This window comes from Ursus maritimus, unplaced genomic scaffold (assembly GCF_017311325.1).
Source record: "Ursus maritimus isolate PB19 unplaced genomic scaffold, ASM1731132v1 scaffold_13, whole genome shotgun sequence".
NCBI lineage: Eukaryota > Metazoa > Chordata > Mammalia > Carnivora > Ursidae > Ursus > Ursus maritimus.
The window spans coordinates 27872705-27891462 of NW_024423675.1; the positions used below are offsets into that span (position 1 = coordinate 27872705).

General features: G+C 34.8%; 1 protein-coding gene and 1 long non-coding RNA gene across 10 annotated transcripts in view; one reads left to right on the forward strand and one right to left on the reverse strand.

The window, feature by feature from the left end:
* The window catches only part of LOC121102272, an 81274-nt gene that overhangs the window by 39309 nt on the left and 23207 nt on the right, over positions 1–18758 (forward strand). The gene's annotated exons all lie outside the window — the stretch shown is intronic.
* CEP85L (centrosomal protein 85 like) overlaps positions 12658–18758 on the reverse strand; it is a 225764-nt gene continuing 219663 nt past the window's right edge. For all 7 annotated transcript variants that reach the window (XM_040627699.1, XM_040627698.1, XM_040627697.1 and 4 more), the window contains one exon: positions 12658–17458. In XM_040627699.1, the coding sequence (XP_040483633.1) occupies positions 17295–17458 (164 nt within the window). In that variant the 3' untranslated portion in view covers positions 12658–17294. The remainder of the gene's footprint in view (positions 17459–18758) is intronic.

The window sequence follows — 18758 nt, forward strand, 5'->3', positions numbered from 1 at the left end:
TGAGACAAGGTAAATAAAAGTGAAAATAAACTCTTGGGACTGCATCAAAATAAAAAGTTTCTGTACAGTGAAGGAAACAACAAAACTAATAGCAACCTGCTGAATGGGAGAAGATATTTGCAAATGGCATATCCAATAAAGGGTTAGTGTGCAAAAGATATAAAGAACTAATACAACTCAATACCCAAAAAACACATAATCCAATTAAAAAATGGGCAGAAGACAGGAACAGACATTTCTCCAAAGAAGACACACAGATGACCAAAGATGAGAAGATGCTCAGTATCACTCATCATCAGGGAGATGCAAATCAAAACTACAATGAGATATCATCTCACCCACGTCGAATGGCAAAAATAAAAAACACAAGAAGCAACAAGTGTTGGCAAGGATATGGAGAAAAAGGAACCCTTGTGCACTGTTGCTGGGAATGCAAACTGGTGCAGTCACTGCGGAAAACAGTATGGAGGTTCCTCAAAAAGTTAAAAATAGAACTACCTTACCATCCAGTAATCACAATACCAGGCATTTACCCAAAAAATACAAAAATACAGATTCAAAGGGATACATGCACCTTTGTTTACTGCAGCATTATTTACAACAGCCAATCACGGAAACAGCCCAAGTGCCATTGATACATGAATGGATAAGGAAGATGTGGTATACACACACACACACACACACACACACACACACACACACGATGGAATATTACTCAGCCCTAAAAAAGAATGAAATATTGCTATTTGCAACAACATTGATAGAGCCAGAGAGTATTATACAAAATGAAATAAGTTAGTCAGAGAAAGACAAATACCATATGATTTCACTCCTATGTGGAGCTTAAGAAACAAAACAAATGAACAAAGAAAAAAAGAGGGAGACAAACCAAGAAACAGACTCTTCACTATAGAGAACAAACTGATGGTTACCAGTGGGGGGGGAGCTGGGGATTAGAGTACATGTATCATATCGAAAAAGATAAAATGATTAAAAAAAACTATACAATCCATAATAAGGGGCAAAAAATAAAGGAAATGTGCTTCAAGAAGAAGGAGGAGGAGGAGAAGAAAGAAAGCCAAGTGAAGATATTTTTTCTGAATAAACATATTTTAATATAATGTATTTCTGGCTGTATTTTACAAATCTATTCCTGTTTTAGTCCTGCATTGTTTTACCTAAGATAACCTAGTGATGATACAAACATCTCGTTGTCTATATTGTGCTCAGGAAGAATTTATAAATATTGCCTGTGCCTATAGCCTCAATAATCTTTGGAGTGATACAAATGTCCCACAAGCCAAAGAAAAATAGAAGCACAGAAAAATTTGTAACGAAATTTGGAATAAACAAAAATGGTTACTGAGTACCTTCAATAGAAAACTATGCAGCGTTTAGAGTACATTCTAGGCTATCTGATGTAAGCCTGTTATTGCCCTTGGAGCTATTTACAATTCTTATAAGTTGTAGATAACTAATAAGGCAAAATAATTGTCTATTGACAATTCTTGTCTACCAATATGCAATAAATTCTGACTAGTGAAGGTTCAATTGACTTCCATTCCCCATGATGGAAAAACATTTTGCAAATTCATTTCAATACTCCTGATTTATAAATATGTTTGTTCTTTGGATTCTCTTTTGAATTAGTTATAATAGCTTTTCTGGTTCCCTCACTTAATTAATGAGTTACATAAAATCTTTGATGCATGTTCATTTTATATTTGTATGAGTCATGCTACTTTTTTGAAAATTGTCCTCTGACAGATTTATGAAACAAAATACTCCACCATTTTCAGGTTGAAAAGAAGCCTTCAATTTTTACTGAAAATTGAATCTTGCCATTAGATTAAATTTAAGTGAATTTATATATTCCTATTACATATTTCTGGACTAGTACTCTTGTATGAAAGCATTAATACCTGCATAGATGGACTGCCACTTCAAGGCTATTAGGTGCACTGTTTTCCTATAGTATTCTTATTTTTGATGACTTTGGCCTAGAAAATTTTCAGACCAACTCTGCTCCAGGGCTAAGGAAAAGCTGGGATATAGCCATAGAAAACATGAATTCATTTGGCTTGCTTTGTGAATTATCACATCAAAGCTAAGACTGACAGCAATGTAATTCTAAAAATAACTGATGACAATGCAATAGCTACAGCAGTTGAATAATAACTTCAGAGTTTACAAGTCAGAGAATAAGTGAAGAAAGAGCAGGGAAGGGAATATATCCTCCAATCTAATCCTTTATACAGGGGAGGGAGACCCAGCTGGACCAAAATTCTGGCTGCAGGTGATCTACTCACTCCTACACACTCAGGTCCTAGGCGCAAATCAAGAATACATTGGAGAATACGACTTTGGTATATTTTAGCTACCAATCCTTTATGACTACCTCCAGCCAATATTCTCTAATCCAGTCTCTGCTGTCAATAGAAGACTTCGAATAACTTTGTCATGCTAAAATATTAATAACTTTTGGAAACAACAGATGTTGGTGAGGATGCAGAGAAAGGGGGACCCTCTTACACTGCTGATGGGAATGCAAGCTGGTGCAGCCACTCTAGAAAACAGTATGGAGGTTCCTCAAAAAGTTAAAAATAGAGCTACCCTATGACCCAGCAATCGCATGACTAGGTTTTTACCCAAAGGATACAAACATACTGATTTGAAGGGGCACCTGCACCCCAATGTTTATAGCAGCAATGTCCACAATAGCCAAACTAGGGAAACAGCCCAGATGTCCATCGACAGATGAATAGATAAAGAAGATGTTATGTGGGTATATATATATATATACCCCCCCACACACAACATACACACACACATACAATGGAATGGAATGGAATGGAATGGAATGGAATGGAATGGAATGGAATTTTACCATTTGTAATGACATGGTTAGAACTAGAGTATATTATGCTAAGTGAAATAAGTCAATCAGAATGGAATGGAATGGAATGGAATGGAATGGAATGGAATTTTACCATTTGTAATGACATGGTTAGAACTAGAGTGTATTATGCTAAGTGAAATAAGTCAATCAGAGAAAGACATGTGTGTGTGTCTATATATACATATGTATATATAGACATATGTATACACACACACACACACACACACACTGGAATATTACTCAGCCATCAAAAAATGGAATTTTACCATTTTAATGACATGGTTAGAACTAGAGTGTATTATGCTAAGTGAAATAAGTCAATCAGAGAAAGATAATTATCATATGATTTCACTCATATGTGGAATTTAAGAAACAAAACAGAAGATCATAGGGGGAGGGAGGGAAAAATAAAATAAGATGAAATCAGAGAGGGAGACAAACCATAAGAGACTCTTAACTATACGAAACTCCAGAAAGTTGCTGGAGGGGATGTTGGTAACTGGGTATGGGGTAACTGGGTGATGGGCATTAAGGAGGGCACTTGATATAATGAGCACTGGGTGTTATATGCAACTGATGAATCACTAAATTGTACTTCTGAAATTAATAATACAATATATATTAATTGAATTTAAATAAAATTTAAAAAATAAAAAATAAAATATTCATAACTTTCAACATGCTTTCTTTCTCAGGAGGAACATTATTTAAAAAGAGAATCACAATCCACACATACATAGTCAACCGATCTTTGACAAACAGCAAAGGCACTTAAATGGAGAAAGGATAGTCCGTTCAACAAAGGGTGCTGGAACCATGGGACATCCATATGCAAAAAAAATGGATCGAGACAGAGACCCTAAAGCTTTCAAAAAATTAACCCCAAATGGATCACAGACCAAAATGTAAAACACAAAGCCATAAAATTCCTAGAAGATATCACAGAAGATCTACATGAACTTGGGTTTGGTAATGACTCTTTTAGAGAACCCCATCAAAAACAATCCATTAAAGAAAAGTTGAAAAGTTGCACTTCGTTATAATTAAACACTTCTGTTTTGAGGAATACACTGTTAAGAGAATGAAAAGATTAGCCATGGTCTGGGAGAAAATGTTTGCCAAACATATATCTGATAAAAGACTTGTATCCAAAATATACAAAGAACCCTTAAAATTCGGGAGTAAGAAACCAAACAACCCAACTAAAAAATAGGCAAAGGATCTGAACAGATACCCCACCAAAGAAGATATACAGATGGCAAATAAACATATGAAAAGATGCTCAACATCATATATCACTAGGAAAGTGCAAATTAAAAAATAATGAGATGCCACTCATACCTATTAGACTGCTTAAAATCCAAAACACTGTTAATACCAATGCTGACAAGGATCTAGAGCAGTAGGTAGGAATGCAAAATGGTAAGTCACTTTGAAAAACAGTTTGGCAGTGTTTTATAGAGCTAAACGTGGTCTTACCATATGATCCTGCAATTGCGCTCCTAGGTATATATCCCAAGGAGTTGAAAACTTTTGTCCACACAAAAAACCTGCACATGCATGTTTATAGCAGCTTTATTCATAATTGTGGAAACCTGGAAAGAACCAACTGTCTTTCAATAAGTGAATGGATAAAATTGGTACATCCATACAATGGAATAGGAAGAAATGATAGGAAGAAATAAGCCATCGAGCCATGAAAAGATATGGAGGAATCACACATGCATATTGCTAAGTGACAGAAGCCAGTCTGAAAAGGTTACATGCAGTATGATTCCAACTATATGACATTTTGGGAAAGGCAATACTATAAAGACAGTAAAAAAAAATAAAAATAAAAATCCGTGGTTGCCAGGCGTTTGTGGGGAGGGAAGAATAGGTAGAGCACAGAGGAGTTTTAGGGCAAACTATTTTGTAAAATACTGCAATGGTAGATACATGACATCATATATTTGTCAAAACTCACAAAGCTGTTCAAAGATGAGCCCTAACGTAAACTATGAACTTCAATTAATAATAATGTAGCAATATTAGTTAATCAATTATAAGAAATGTGCCATACTAATGCAAGATGTTAATAATAGGGGAAACTGCATACAGGTGGAAGGAGTAGGTATGCTTCCTAGGCAATTTTCCTGTAAACCTGTAAGTTCTCTAAAAACAAAACCTATGAAAAAAGAATTGGTGGATAAAATGTCTAACACAAAAATGTGAATCACTAGTTGTGAAATATTGGCAGGTGTTCTGTCATAAGCAATTCTCCCAGCATCTCTTCAATCGCATTAAATAAAAGCATTCTTCCTATCATAATTTGGCCTTCTGAATACTAGGAAGGATTTTCATTCTTTTTTCTCCAGCACCATTCTTTTTGTCTACTCATGGTCAAGACTCATTGATGGGCAAATATTAGCACTGAGTCTTAAATCCTTATACATTTCACTGCTTCCTTTGCCATTTGCACATAAAAATTACTATCACTTTCATTCTGAACTCAAAAGCCAGATAAAGACACTTTCTATCCCAATAGGAGCATTCACCAATCCTTGATGTCCTCCTCATGGTTCAGCTTTACATTACACCACTATTCATTCTTCACAATATTTATTCTAGGCACTTTTTCTAGCTCTGCCCCAGGAGGACCTGACCTTTTTAGTTATTGTTTTCTCTGCCTGCCACTTGCCAACATGACTTAACTATTGAGGGCAACTGTTCAAGATACAAATAAAAGTTTGTTATTTTTCATCACAGATTTAAATATTGCACAAAGGTTATATTTATGGAAAGAATTGATCTATTTTACATACATTAGGGAACTGGACATTGCAATCTAGCTCTGAAAGTTTTAAAACCCATATCCTTTTCAGTAGCCTTACCATATTTCATCCTCTGGATTCTTAATTAACTAACCTATGTGTATTCTTGATGAATCTTCCATAAAATTACCCAGAGATCTGAGATTAGCAGAATTAATAAGGGGTCTAAATGTTTAAAATATTAGGATTTTTAGATACTGGTTATGTGGTTTGTTACTTGAATTAAAATAGAAACTAGTGGATTCAAATTATTCAATTGTCACCAACAGTTTAAAAGTTTTAAGAGATTTGTCAATACCACCTAAGTGAAATAAGTCTATTAGATTTATTAGAATTATCATATGGTTTCACTTATACGTGGAATTCACGAAACAAAAGAGAGGATCATAGGGGAAGGGAGGGAAAAATGAAACAAGACAAAATCAGAGAGGGAGACAAACCATAAGAGACTCTTAACTATAGGAAACAAACTGAGGGTTGCTGGGGAAGAGGTGGGGCTGGGGTAATTCGGTGATACGCATCAAGGAGGGCACCTGATATAATGAGCACTGGGTATTATATAAGATTGATGAATCCCTGAACTCTACCTCTGAAACTAATAATACACTCTATGTTAATTAATTGAATTTAAATTTAAAAAAAGGAAAAAAGGAAAATTTTCAATACCATATCTGATAACAGCCTTTATTTAATGATTATCATCTAGCTAATTTAATGATATAAATAATTCACTAATTTTAGCAATTACTTTAATAATTCAAATACCTGCAGAAAAAAAGAAAAGACGGACAGTACTCCGCAATTAAAAAGTTTATCGTTGCTTCTCCAGCTGAAATGTTTAGAAAGAGAAGTAATTCAAAGCAAATACTATAGAACCCAATTCTTATTTCCAGTGAAAAACATGTTTATTGATTGTGCACTAGGTGCATGCCCCTGTGAGGCATACAAGGCTAAGAAATACGTCGTTAGATATACTTCCATCTGAATTGAATTTAAAAGTAGAAATGGGAGGAAGTTCAATCTAAAGGAGAAAGAAGCATTAAGTTGGCTGGAAATAATTTGGTATTTATTAAGCAGAGCAGAGTGTCTATTTCACCAAAGTATGTACACCAGATCAGCAGGATGGTAAAACTTGAAAAACAGGATAAGGAAAAAGAGAACAAAAAGAACATTGAATGTCAGGTTAAGAATTTCTTTAGTAGACAATGGGGAATAATTGAAGGTTTTTGAGCCATTTTGAAGGTTATTCAGAAGCAGATATGCAGGATCTATTAGAAGGAGGAAATTTAGTGAAGTAAATATATTCTGAAATAGTCTAGAAAAAGATTCATTTTGTGTGGTGATAGCAGTTCTTATAAGAATCAACTCTAGAATAACTGCATCATAATCACTGTAGCAAACAACTAGAGGAGATCAAAGGTAACAAAGGACAATATCCTGGAAAACAATACTTTAACCAACAAAAGGGTGTGGAGGAATACCCAATGTCAGGCTGAATTTGTTTTAAACTGATTGTACAAATGTCTTACAAGAAACAAAGATTTCTGTTTCCTCACAATCTGTGAAATTCAGATCAACCCTCCCACAGTGAATAACTAGGAAATGCTGAAAAAAAAAAATCAACTTGAACACATCAGAGAGCTAATGATGCAGTAAAAAAAATCATAGGCCCATGAGCCAGTAGAAGAAAGAAGCTAAGAGAGGTTACCTTAGACTTTGGGGCTATTTTTCCTTTAGGGCTACCTGCCATTTCTGGAAGAGATTGCTAAGAAGCTAGACAGAGCTTTTCTCACACTTATGGACCTAGGGCAGGGTCCTAGGGTCAGGAAAATTTCCTATAGAGAGCCATATAAAAAATAATTTTGGCTTTGGGGGCCATTTGTCTCTAACAACTACTCGACTGTGTCATTATTGCATAAAAGTAGCCTTAGGCAATATATAAATGAATGGGCATAAGTGTGTTCCAATAAAACTGTATTTACAAAATCACGTGGTAGGCTAGATTTGACCTGTGGGTCATAACTCACTAATTCCTGGGCTAGAGGTTAAAATTGGAAACTATAGCCCTTACAGGAAGGCAGGCCCTGGTAAAGTGCCCTTGGCTTTGGGTTGTAATTCTGCTAGGTGAGCCAGATGTAAAGTGGCTCTTCCAGGGGCTCAAACTCTTGCTCTAAATCATCTGAATCCCTGAGTTCAGGTGATTAGTGCCCCTAGCCCATAGAAGCTAATTTAAATCTTGTCTGAAGAAATACAACATTATCAAGAGCCTTAAATTATGTCTATATTTTTTATATAAAATATTCAGCTCTCAATAAAAAAATGATCAGGCATATGAAGAAATAAGACTTTATAAAAATAAAGAAAAACAATAGATGGTAGAAATAAACCAACAGAAGATACAAATAATGGGCTTTAAAATAGTTACACTTAATATGCTCAAGAAATAAATGACAAATTGAGAGTGTTAGCAGAAAACAGAAAATTCTAAGGAAGGACCAAATGGAAATTCTAGAACTGAAAAATATAATACCAGATATTGAGAATTCAATGGATGGATTTCACAGATAAAATAGTTAAAAGCAGAATTATTGAACTGAAAGATACATCAGAACTTTCAGAAAGAAGAGAAACAAAAGATTAGTAAGGAACATAAGAGACATAGGGGATAAAAGACAAGACACACATAATTCAGAGTCATTAATGAAGAGAAGAGAGAAAGTGAGGCAGAAATAATATGGAAAGGAATAATTAGCTGAAAATTTTCCAAAATGAAATACATCAACTCACAGATTTAAAGAAACTATCAAACCAAAACAGGGACAGGGCACCTGGGTGACTCAGTTGGTTAAGTGTCTGCGAGCCTGCATCAGGCTCTCTGCTCAGTGGTGAGTCTGCTTCTTCCTCTGTGATTTCTCTCACTCTCTCTCAAATAAACAAAGAAAATCTTAAAAAAAAAAAACAAAAACATGAAAACACTTTAACAAGGACAATATAAGCAAAACCACTCCTAGGAGCATTATACTACAAAACTACTACTACTGCGGGGAGAAAGTGGGGGAGCGGAGAAGGGTTATACCCCATGACCAAGTAGGATTTGTTCCTGAAAGGCAAGGATGGTTTAATATACAAAAATTAATATAACGCACTATCCTGAAAAATTTACCATCCTGGTAAATAAATATGACCTCTTTAAATATTTCATATTCTCAGGGCACCTGGGTGGCTCAATTAGTTAAGAGTGTGACTTTTGATTTTGGCTCAGAACACAATTTCAGGGCTGTGGGATCAAGCCTCACATCGGGCTCTGTGCTCAGCACGGAGTCTTGCTTGAGACTCTCTCTCCCTCTCCTCCCCCATCCCCGCTCACATTCTCTGTCTAAAATAAATAAATAAACAAATAAAATCTTCAAAAAATTTTTTCACATTCTCCATTTTCTCAATCTTCTCCTTTTGAAATTCCAATCTGATTTTTTTATTAGACCATGTCATTATATCCTTCATGTTTTTCAACCTCCTTTTCTGGATGATTTCTTTTTGACTATATTCCAGTTTACAAATTCTCTCTTTGTTGGTATCTAATATGCTATTTAATTGTTCCATTTAATTTTTAATTATATTTTTCCCTTCAAAAAATTCTGATTTTTCCCTAATTTCCTTGCTCCTCCTTTTTTTAGTGTAAACTTTTTAATTATACTCACATATAGAATAGCACAGGAATTATAAGTGTACACTTAATGAATTTTCACAAAGTGAACACATCTGTGTAAATATCACCCAGATCAAGAAGAGAGCAGCCCCAAAAACCCAGTTCTCTTGTGCTTCTTCTAGTCACTATCTCATAGATGAGTTTTGCATGGTCTAACACTTTACATAAATTTAATCATATGGTATGCTCTATTTATAACATAAAATTACATTATCACATATAGTTGAGCCTGATGTGGGGCTCAATCCTACATCCCTGAGAATCATGACCTGAGCTGAAATCAAGAGTTAGACATGTAACCAATTGAGCAACCCAGGCACCCTGCTAACGCTCTATCTTATATGGACTTAAAGCCTTGCCACCTGTTCTCCATTTGACTGTTAAAACTGAAGATGATTATTTAGCACAGCCACATGATCTAATTTAGCATTACCAATAATAGTACATCATGAATTCCAAATGTGATGAAAAATACACATCACCCATGTAGCATTTTTGCCAAAAATGTTTGACCTCAATCTAATCATGAAAAAACCCCAGAAAAATCCAGACTGTGGCACATTGATAAGATATTGACAAATACTGATGCTCTGAAAATTCAGAAATTCTCCAAAAAGACAATACTTGTTTTTCAGAACTTAAACCAGGGGTCTTACATGTATTTTCTTGAATTAAGCAAACACGGGAATCGTTAATGATATAGCTTAAAAGGAGACTTTGGAGGTTCCAATTTAATTTTTTTAAAGCTCAAGTATCTGACATCTATTTTATAGTAGTTTGAGTCTCAACTAAGCAGAACAAGGTTAACAGAAATGAAGTACCCAAAACAAATGTGAAAGAATGGAAAAACAGAATCTTAACGATGTGACAATTGATTTGTTTAGGAGATGGTGTGGAAGGTATAATAGTAGTAGCCCTCATAAAGATGTCTACATCATATTCCCTGGAACCTATGAAATTACATGTCAAATTACATGTCAAAGAAGAATTAAAGATGCAAGTAGAATTAAGATTGCTAATCAACTATGACCCTAAAATAGGGAGATTATCCTGGATTATCTGGGAGGGCCAAATCTAATCTTAGGGTTTTTTAAAAGGGGAAGAGGGCAGCAGAGGAGATCCAAATAGATGGCAGTGTGAGAGGGGCTTGGCCTGATATTGCTGGCTTTGAAGAGAGAAGAATGGGGCCATAAGCCAAAGAATGTAATAAGTCTTAAAAGCCAAAAAAAACCAAACCAAACAAAACCAAACAAAAAACAAAACAAAACAATGCAAAGAAACAGATTCTCCCACAGAGTCTACAGAAAGGAACACACAGCCCTGTCAACACCTCGATTTTGGCCCAGTGAGAACCATTTTGGAATTCTGACCTCCAGAACTGTAAGTTAGTAAGTTGTGTTTCAATAAACTAGTAAGTTTGTGGAAATTTGTTACAGAAGGAATAGGAAACTAATATGGATGGGTATATAGGGAAGAAATCACCACAAATGATTCTTGGAATAAAGGTGTAATTTATGGAAAGGTAGCAGCTCAACTAGGAAGCAGCTTTTGGAAGGAGTTGTTTAATTTTGAGCACTAACGTCCAACAGGAGTCTACGAGTGGTTTAGTGTCAAGTTTTGGAGTTAAAGAGGCCTGGTTCTTACTGCTCTGCCTCTTGCAAGCTGTTCTACCTTGTCCAAGATATTAAACCTTTCTGTGGCTCAATCTTTTGGCCTTAAGTGGGGATAATAATAGCACCTACTTCATAGAATATTATTATAAAGAGAAATAAATGGGATCATTCATGCAAGGTCTTTATACTTGGCTGGCATGTGTTCAAATGTTGGTTAATGAGAATGATGATGATAAGGATGTTGATGATGGCATAGAAGGCAATGGCTGTGCATTATTTTTAGATCACAGTCGATTAAACAAGTTTAACCACTGTTTTATGACTAAATGATCAGTGTAGGAACACAAGATATAAATTAAATTACCTTGCTTTCTTGTTTAAAAGGGATGCCAGCTGTATACACTATTTCTGTTTAAATTTTTTTTCTCCAGACTTATGTATACACACACTGTCAAACTTAAAGTTAGATGCAACAGCATTCATTTTCTGAGTTAAGATTTTGTTCCTTTTTAAAGGATGTTTGCTCTGCTGGATCCACACCCCACCATGTTGTGCCATTACTAACAATGTGTCTCACGCCTCTTTAAACGGAGTCTTCTGTGTGGAAACACAGAATGGTTCTGTTTGGTTAGGGGAAGCTGGCATAGGGAGAAGCTCAAACCATTGGCAAAATCACTGGGATGTACACTATCAAAAGGTCTTTGTTGACTCCCCCCATCAAAATACTCATATCTTTCATTCTGAACAAGAGACCTCTTTACTAATCACCTTAAAAATATTCTCGGATTTTATCCACTCTGTTTTTATTTGTAAGACATTTGCTTGCAACCTAAATGGTTTGTGACGCATGATTTCCAAAGTGGTCCCTCTAACTGTTAACTGAATTAGATGCCTCATAAAAGACTAACAGAGCAATGCCAAGTTAGTTGAACTACAAACAGATACTGCTAATCCAAATATTAACCAACTTCCTAGAGATATTGAGGCTATCGTCCATATGTGTTAGAACAAGGACCAAGGGTGCCATCCACAGGGCATCTCTGGGCCTAGGCTAGCAAACCGAGCTGAGATGTCAAGTCCCCTGTGGAGTAACGTTTTAACAACATTGTATTTGTGTCTGTTTCAGTAAGCTTTCAACCTCTGATTAAAAGGGGGAAAATAAAAAAGATTTAACTTGCCAGCCCAACCTTACGGCAATATGAAACACTGAAACAATGCTGCCTGTTGGAAAAGTAGAAAGAAAACTCTTGATTTAAACAGAGATTTTAAAAATTGAAAAGGGGGACACAGCACTATTAGCTAAAATAAATACAGGCACACCTTTGTATTTATGGAACCTGTTATCAGAAAATCTCAGAATCTCAGTGCCCTACATGGGAGGACCCTGAGAAAAAGCTTTTCAGAAACTGAAAAGAAATTGTAAGATAGACTAAAAGCAGAAATACCCATGTTCTAGTCAAAGATTCTCTTGTGTATTCAATTCATAGAAAGTTTTTACCTAAAAGTCAAGTCAGCATATTCTTATCATTGAGAGTTCAGTGGAGTCTGAAATTTCTAATACACTCTTATATTAACATATTAACATTCTTATATTAACATTAACATTAGCACTCCCGAAGACATATATCTTTTTATAAAAAATTTATTTCTCTGTAAATACAAATTCCAACATCACAAACAATAGTCCAGTGGAAAAATACTTAGCCATTAACATTGAAAACTTTTTTTAATTTAATAAATAGAACTTTGGCATTCAAAATTCTAGCTGTAAACCCTATTAAAAAACAAAAACAAAAAATAACCCCTTTACAAAAAAAGAGGCAAGAATGATAGATCAGAAGGCATAAGCCAACCAGTGGCTTCACATTCTTTTTACAATAACTGTATTTCAATTAAGTCATGACCACTCTGTATTTACACATGAGGTATTCTGGGTGGTTCAAAAACTGAACCTAGATTACAAAAACTACCAGTCATAGTGACTGATTATACACTCTGCTGTGCTTTTAACATAACCACCTAGCTAGCACCTTACTACTTCTTGTCATCACACCAATGTGATGCCAAATTTTATGTTTCTGTATTTAAATATTTATACATATATGTACACACATACACACACAAATAACTACATTCCGAAGGAGTTTCCTGCTCACTATACTGGGAAAGGCTGGGCTCCAAAGACATACATCCTCTCATGTTTCCTAAGGTATCCAACCTACTAATGAAAACCTGCTCCTTGCTTAAGAAAAAATCCTTAATCAAGTCTATTTACAGAAGAACAAGGTGCCATAATCATCAACATTCTTATTAACTCATGTAAAACAGAACGAATGCTTACTGCAGGCAAAAAGGCACAAAAGGTTCTCTCTGTACGCAGCTGCAATAGTGTTGTTAATGACTTATTGATCTGAAACCACATTAATATACTCAGTACTTCTTTTGAGTACGAAAAAAAACCCAAAAGCTTTCCCCTTTCATGATTAAATGTATAATATCATCATAGAGCAATATACCACCATGGCATCTTGGGGTAAAGTTGGAAATTATTATACTCTTTATACCAAATAGGAAATCATTTTTCTTGTTTTGTGAACACTGAAAATTGTCAAAAATGGAAACAAAATGAATTAACTTTGGCTGTGAGAGCTATAGCTACTGACAGTTCAAATGATAGAGTCTGAGTGTGCATGGTTATGAGAATTGCTTATTACTGTAATTACATATCTTCAATCATAGAAATCTGCATAAGAGAATGCCAATAATCTAAACTAAAGGTGTGCCTGAGCTGAATTATGCTATGTAAAAATACAGTCCCAAATTCTCGGCTACTAAGTTATTCAATTAACTATTACTGATATCGAAAGAACATTTTCTCAATAAAGTGGTCTTTTAAAAATATTCTCTAAGAGATTTCTAGTAATGTCTTGAACTATGATGAAATTAATTTATAAGCTCATTACTGAGTCAGAAATGTACAATATCCATTTTAGCAACACTTTGCAGCCCTTGAGATTGTCTTTAACAAGGTACTGAAAGAAATCTAATTCAGTTAAGTAAACTGTCATGACCAAAATAAATTTCACGAAAAAATAATGTTGTTAATATTAAATACTGAATCCCATTTCAAATGTAAAAAGGGAACACACTTATTTAAAAAGAAATCCAGGCATGATTTACCTAGTCACTACTTAAGCTTTTAAAATTAGAGGTCACTGAATATTTACTAACAGTTTAACTAAAGTCATCCTTGAGACATCAAATGAAAAGACAAACTATTCATTGTACCTCTGATTCAGTTATTTTTATCTGCACAGGTAACTGGGTCTTTAACTGAGATACTGTTACTTTATCCCTGCTTTAGTGTGACTGAGGCAGAATAAGCTCACCTTCAAAATCCAGACGACCAATAATAAAGGTTAATACTACATAAGACACTTCCTAAGAAGACAAGCATGGAATTCACAAAAGCATAATTAAAACGTTTTCACATCTAAGGAAATTATCAAATAGATTTAACTTCTAAATTTAGGTTAATTTTCATTTCAGACATGTATCAGTATAATAACTTCTGAGAACATCCTAGTTCAAACTAGGATAAGACACTATAGTGTTTCTATTTGCCCATCTTACTTGATGTAACAGTAAAATCTTTGTTTTCAATGAGATAGCAATATTATTACATTCTAACAGGAGAGGTTATCTTGGGAAAAGGGAATTTTCTGAAAAATAAAATCAAAATTAAATGCTGACAAATTAGAATACTACTATTTCATTTCCCCCAAAATATTCCCTCCAAGACTGTCTACTTATTATCTAGGTCCCTTCACAAACTCCAGACTACGTTTTGTAACTCAGGGTTATACTTAAACTATCACATCTTATTTTCCTTTTTCATTTATGGGGAGGTAGACATTTTGGAAACTGAAATACACCAGTAGTAGTTTGTCAATTTTCTAAATTAAAACATTTTTACCTCAAGACATGTGAATTAAGTCAAATTCTATAAGTTTTAGAAAACTTTTTAAAAAATTGAATATTTTATCCTAAGCCAGAAGACAAAAATATATCTATAGTAAATTAAAGCAAATGACCAAAAGTTTGTTTAAAACAGCAATACCATAAAACCCCAAAACATATACTAAAAACCTAAAAGACATTAAGAACCTAGTGACCCAAATCAGTGATTATTTATGCACATTAGTACTATCATCTTAGGGTACCTTTATTTCCAAAACCGTGAAGGTTGAGGGGTAGGGGTTGGGGGTTTCTATGCAGAGATAATGTAATAATGTTGTGTGCTGCACTGTGGCTTATCTCTTTCAGATGCTATTATCTACTTAATATAAAGGCCCATTTTTACAGATATTTTTACAAGGCAGAATTCTTTGCATCAGATTTTTGGTATAAATTTACCACTCCCTGATTGTCTTCAAGCCACCCACATTAAAAAACAAATGAACACAATAGAATGCCACGTTCTTAGAAGTGACTTTTCCTTATTAGGATAGGTACTTGGAATGCAGAATCATTATAATGCACTGATTTCTTAGCGCCCAGATCCTAAGAAGTAAGAGTAGGGAGGACTCAGGCACTAAACAAAAGGGAAGTTTGATATCCTTACAATGTATTATAACTGACTGTTGTAACATAACCACAAAATAACTTACTGAGAGCTGCATATTAGCCAAATTCTGAACTGAATGTCTTCCTTGGTAGTTTCCTTGAAGTTTTTATCCCACATATGTTTTCACTGCTGAAAATATTTAAGAAAAATATTTTCTAGGAGCAGCCTTTATACCAGTATATAAGTTTGGAAAAAAAAAAAAAAACCCCAGACATGTGATCTCTTCTTACCCCAAACAGTATTATCCTGATGAATTTCAAACCCCTTATCCTTCTACCTCTTATTTAGTCTTGACCTACGTGAGACCTGGATGCATCAAGAAAACAAACCAGTTTGTAAAGAACAATGACTGCCATTAACTAAGTATATTCAAAAGAATGTAGTAAATGCTCTGAAGGCAATAAAATATACAGTCCTTCCAAAATTCCAACTGAAACAGGAAAATACTCATTTGGAAGTTTAAATAATTGTATGTCTACATTAAAAATCAGTTGCATTTCATAATGATATCCTGTACTCCATAAAAACTAACATGGTCAAGTTTGTATTATATGAAAAACCCTGTTTTTAATGTACTTTACCTAACAAATGTAATTGAAATATCACCTGGTTTCGATTTTGTTTTATGTTTGTGATAATTCAGATATAAAGAATACAGACTGGCTTTCTCTTAAACTTTAAAACATACAAAACTGTTAAAATGTAAACGTCTGAGAATTGGATAAATAAACTATTGTTCCAGAGTGACTCTGTTAATCCTTCTTTTACAACAGTGGCCTTAGAAGGTTAGCATTAATTCTTTATGGCTTTGTTTACATTGATACATGTAAGTGAAAAACTGTAAATAGTAAGGGACATGTTAAAATTAGTTCAAATTATGTTAAGTTGCCTTGTGATATATAAATTGCAATGCTAATGAAAAAGATTATCACATCAAAATTTCATACTTCTAAGGCAACCCACAATCACTCTGGAAAAATAGCTGACCTATCTACAGTACTAAAATCAACCCAACCCCACCACCTCATCATCTCGGCACAGTGGTTGTTCAAAAGACAAATGGTTTTGCCAGCTGTGCTACTATTAAAACACTCGCCTGCTGTTGGAACTCTTGTTCAGCCAGCCCTTGAAAACCCCAAAGTACAACACAAGCTTCTACATGAAAGAAAAAGAAATACAAGAATAAACAGTGTGTGTCTTTCTTAGAAGCTTTGCTTTGACCCTAGAAATCCTTATACTTCTGTGAATAAACACAAATGCGCGTGCACACACACACACACACACACACACACAACTACAGATAAAAAGAAATCCTACCCCTTTATCTGAAGAGCACTCTTCACAGCTTGGTCCTACCATCAGTAGTTTGAGAAGACAGATTTTTTTTTTTTCTTGTACACTTCATCACATTTTTCAAATAGTAATTTGGTTTTTTGGCCTGATTAGATAAGCCCCTTTAAAACCTCATCAAATCCCCTTTCTCCCCCAGTAAAACAAATCCACAGAAAAAAAAAATCCTATGTGTAAGTGCTATGTCACTTGCGACTTTCCATTATGGCTCCTAAAAAGAAATATGAAGAACTGTAACACAGCAGCATTTAACAATGGGTCATTATTGCTGTGGGACCAATAGTGATCACTGGGTAATGCAGTTGTCTCCCATGTCCTGAGCATAGCGGTCTGATATTGTAGTCCTTAATTCATCGATGTCCCTCCGTAACTGGCATACATCTGACAATTTTTTAGTGAGTGTTTCTGGGTTACAGTCATTCTCAGTCTCTTCAGCTGAACAGTTCATTGCTGTGGAAATAAAATACGGACAATGTCTCACACTTTTTTAACAAAGGCATTTTAGGATTTTTAACTTAATTATCATTAGAAATATAATGCTATATGCTGAATATCAGTCAGGTTCAGGTTTAAATGATATATCATTCGGTATTAAATAGATCTTACTTGCTCCTTTTAAATTTTTGTTAATTAAACTGTGTTAAATCCATACAGTAGTATACACATTTTCAACTGTTTAAAGGATGACAACATTTCAAAAGTAGGAAAAAGCATGCTCTAATAAGCTCTCTTCAAGCTCAACTACAGCACTCATTCTGACTTGACAAAAATCTGAAAATCACTTCTGTATTAAGGAGTGATAGCTTAAATTTTTATAGATTGCAAAATGGTTTTACTGGCATGAAAGCATAAATTTCCAAAACATATGGTAAGTGTGCGGGTGTGTATGTATATATATAGGTATACATATATCTATATCTATGCATATATATATATAAATACACACACACATATATGTGTATATATATGGAATGCTACAACCCCATGCAGTTGACCTGGGCTGATGGCTAGCTGCCCAATGGCTGAATGACTGAGGGTGAGTCCCTGAGACAGCTGGCTTTTAATTACATACGTCACTTCCTCTCTTTGTCAGCACACTCAATGTAAAAAGCAGATGGAGCTAGTAATTGTAAAATAAATCCTTCCTTATACTTGAACATTGGTGGCTTATTGGAGGTGTAAGAGTCAGATTATTTGTTATTTTAACAAACACTAACTGAACACTTGCCATGATCCAGGCACTATGCTAGATGCTAAGGCCAGCAAAATAATGGATGTGGTGGTTTATTCTTAATGATTTACATATACTTTATAAACAAATAAGCACAGTCAGGTATTGTAGGTGTCCTGCCATACACAGCTACAGTGGCACAAGGAAGAGAACAACAGCCTAACTGGAGAGGGCACAGGTTCACCGGCTGGGCCGAGGATGCAGGATGAACAAAGGTACAAAAGCAGAAAACCAAAGAATCTGAGAAATGTCAAGAAAATAAGTAACCAGCTCTAAAACGGCAGAGCACAAATTATGAAAGGCAAGGGTCAAGAAATATGGCTAAAGAGGCAGGTGGGAACTATCTATCTCTACTTTAGGGGACTGTAAGTATCAGGAAATCAGAATCACCATTAAGTTAGATCACTCTGGCAGCAATGTGAAAAAATGGATTAGCAGGGGAAAGTGGGCAAGACAACTGACAGAGAGACCAGTCCAGATGAAGGACTTTGAAAGCCTGATTTAAGGCAACAGTGCAAT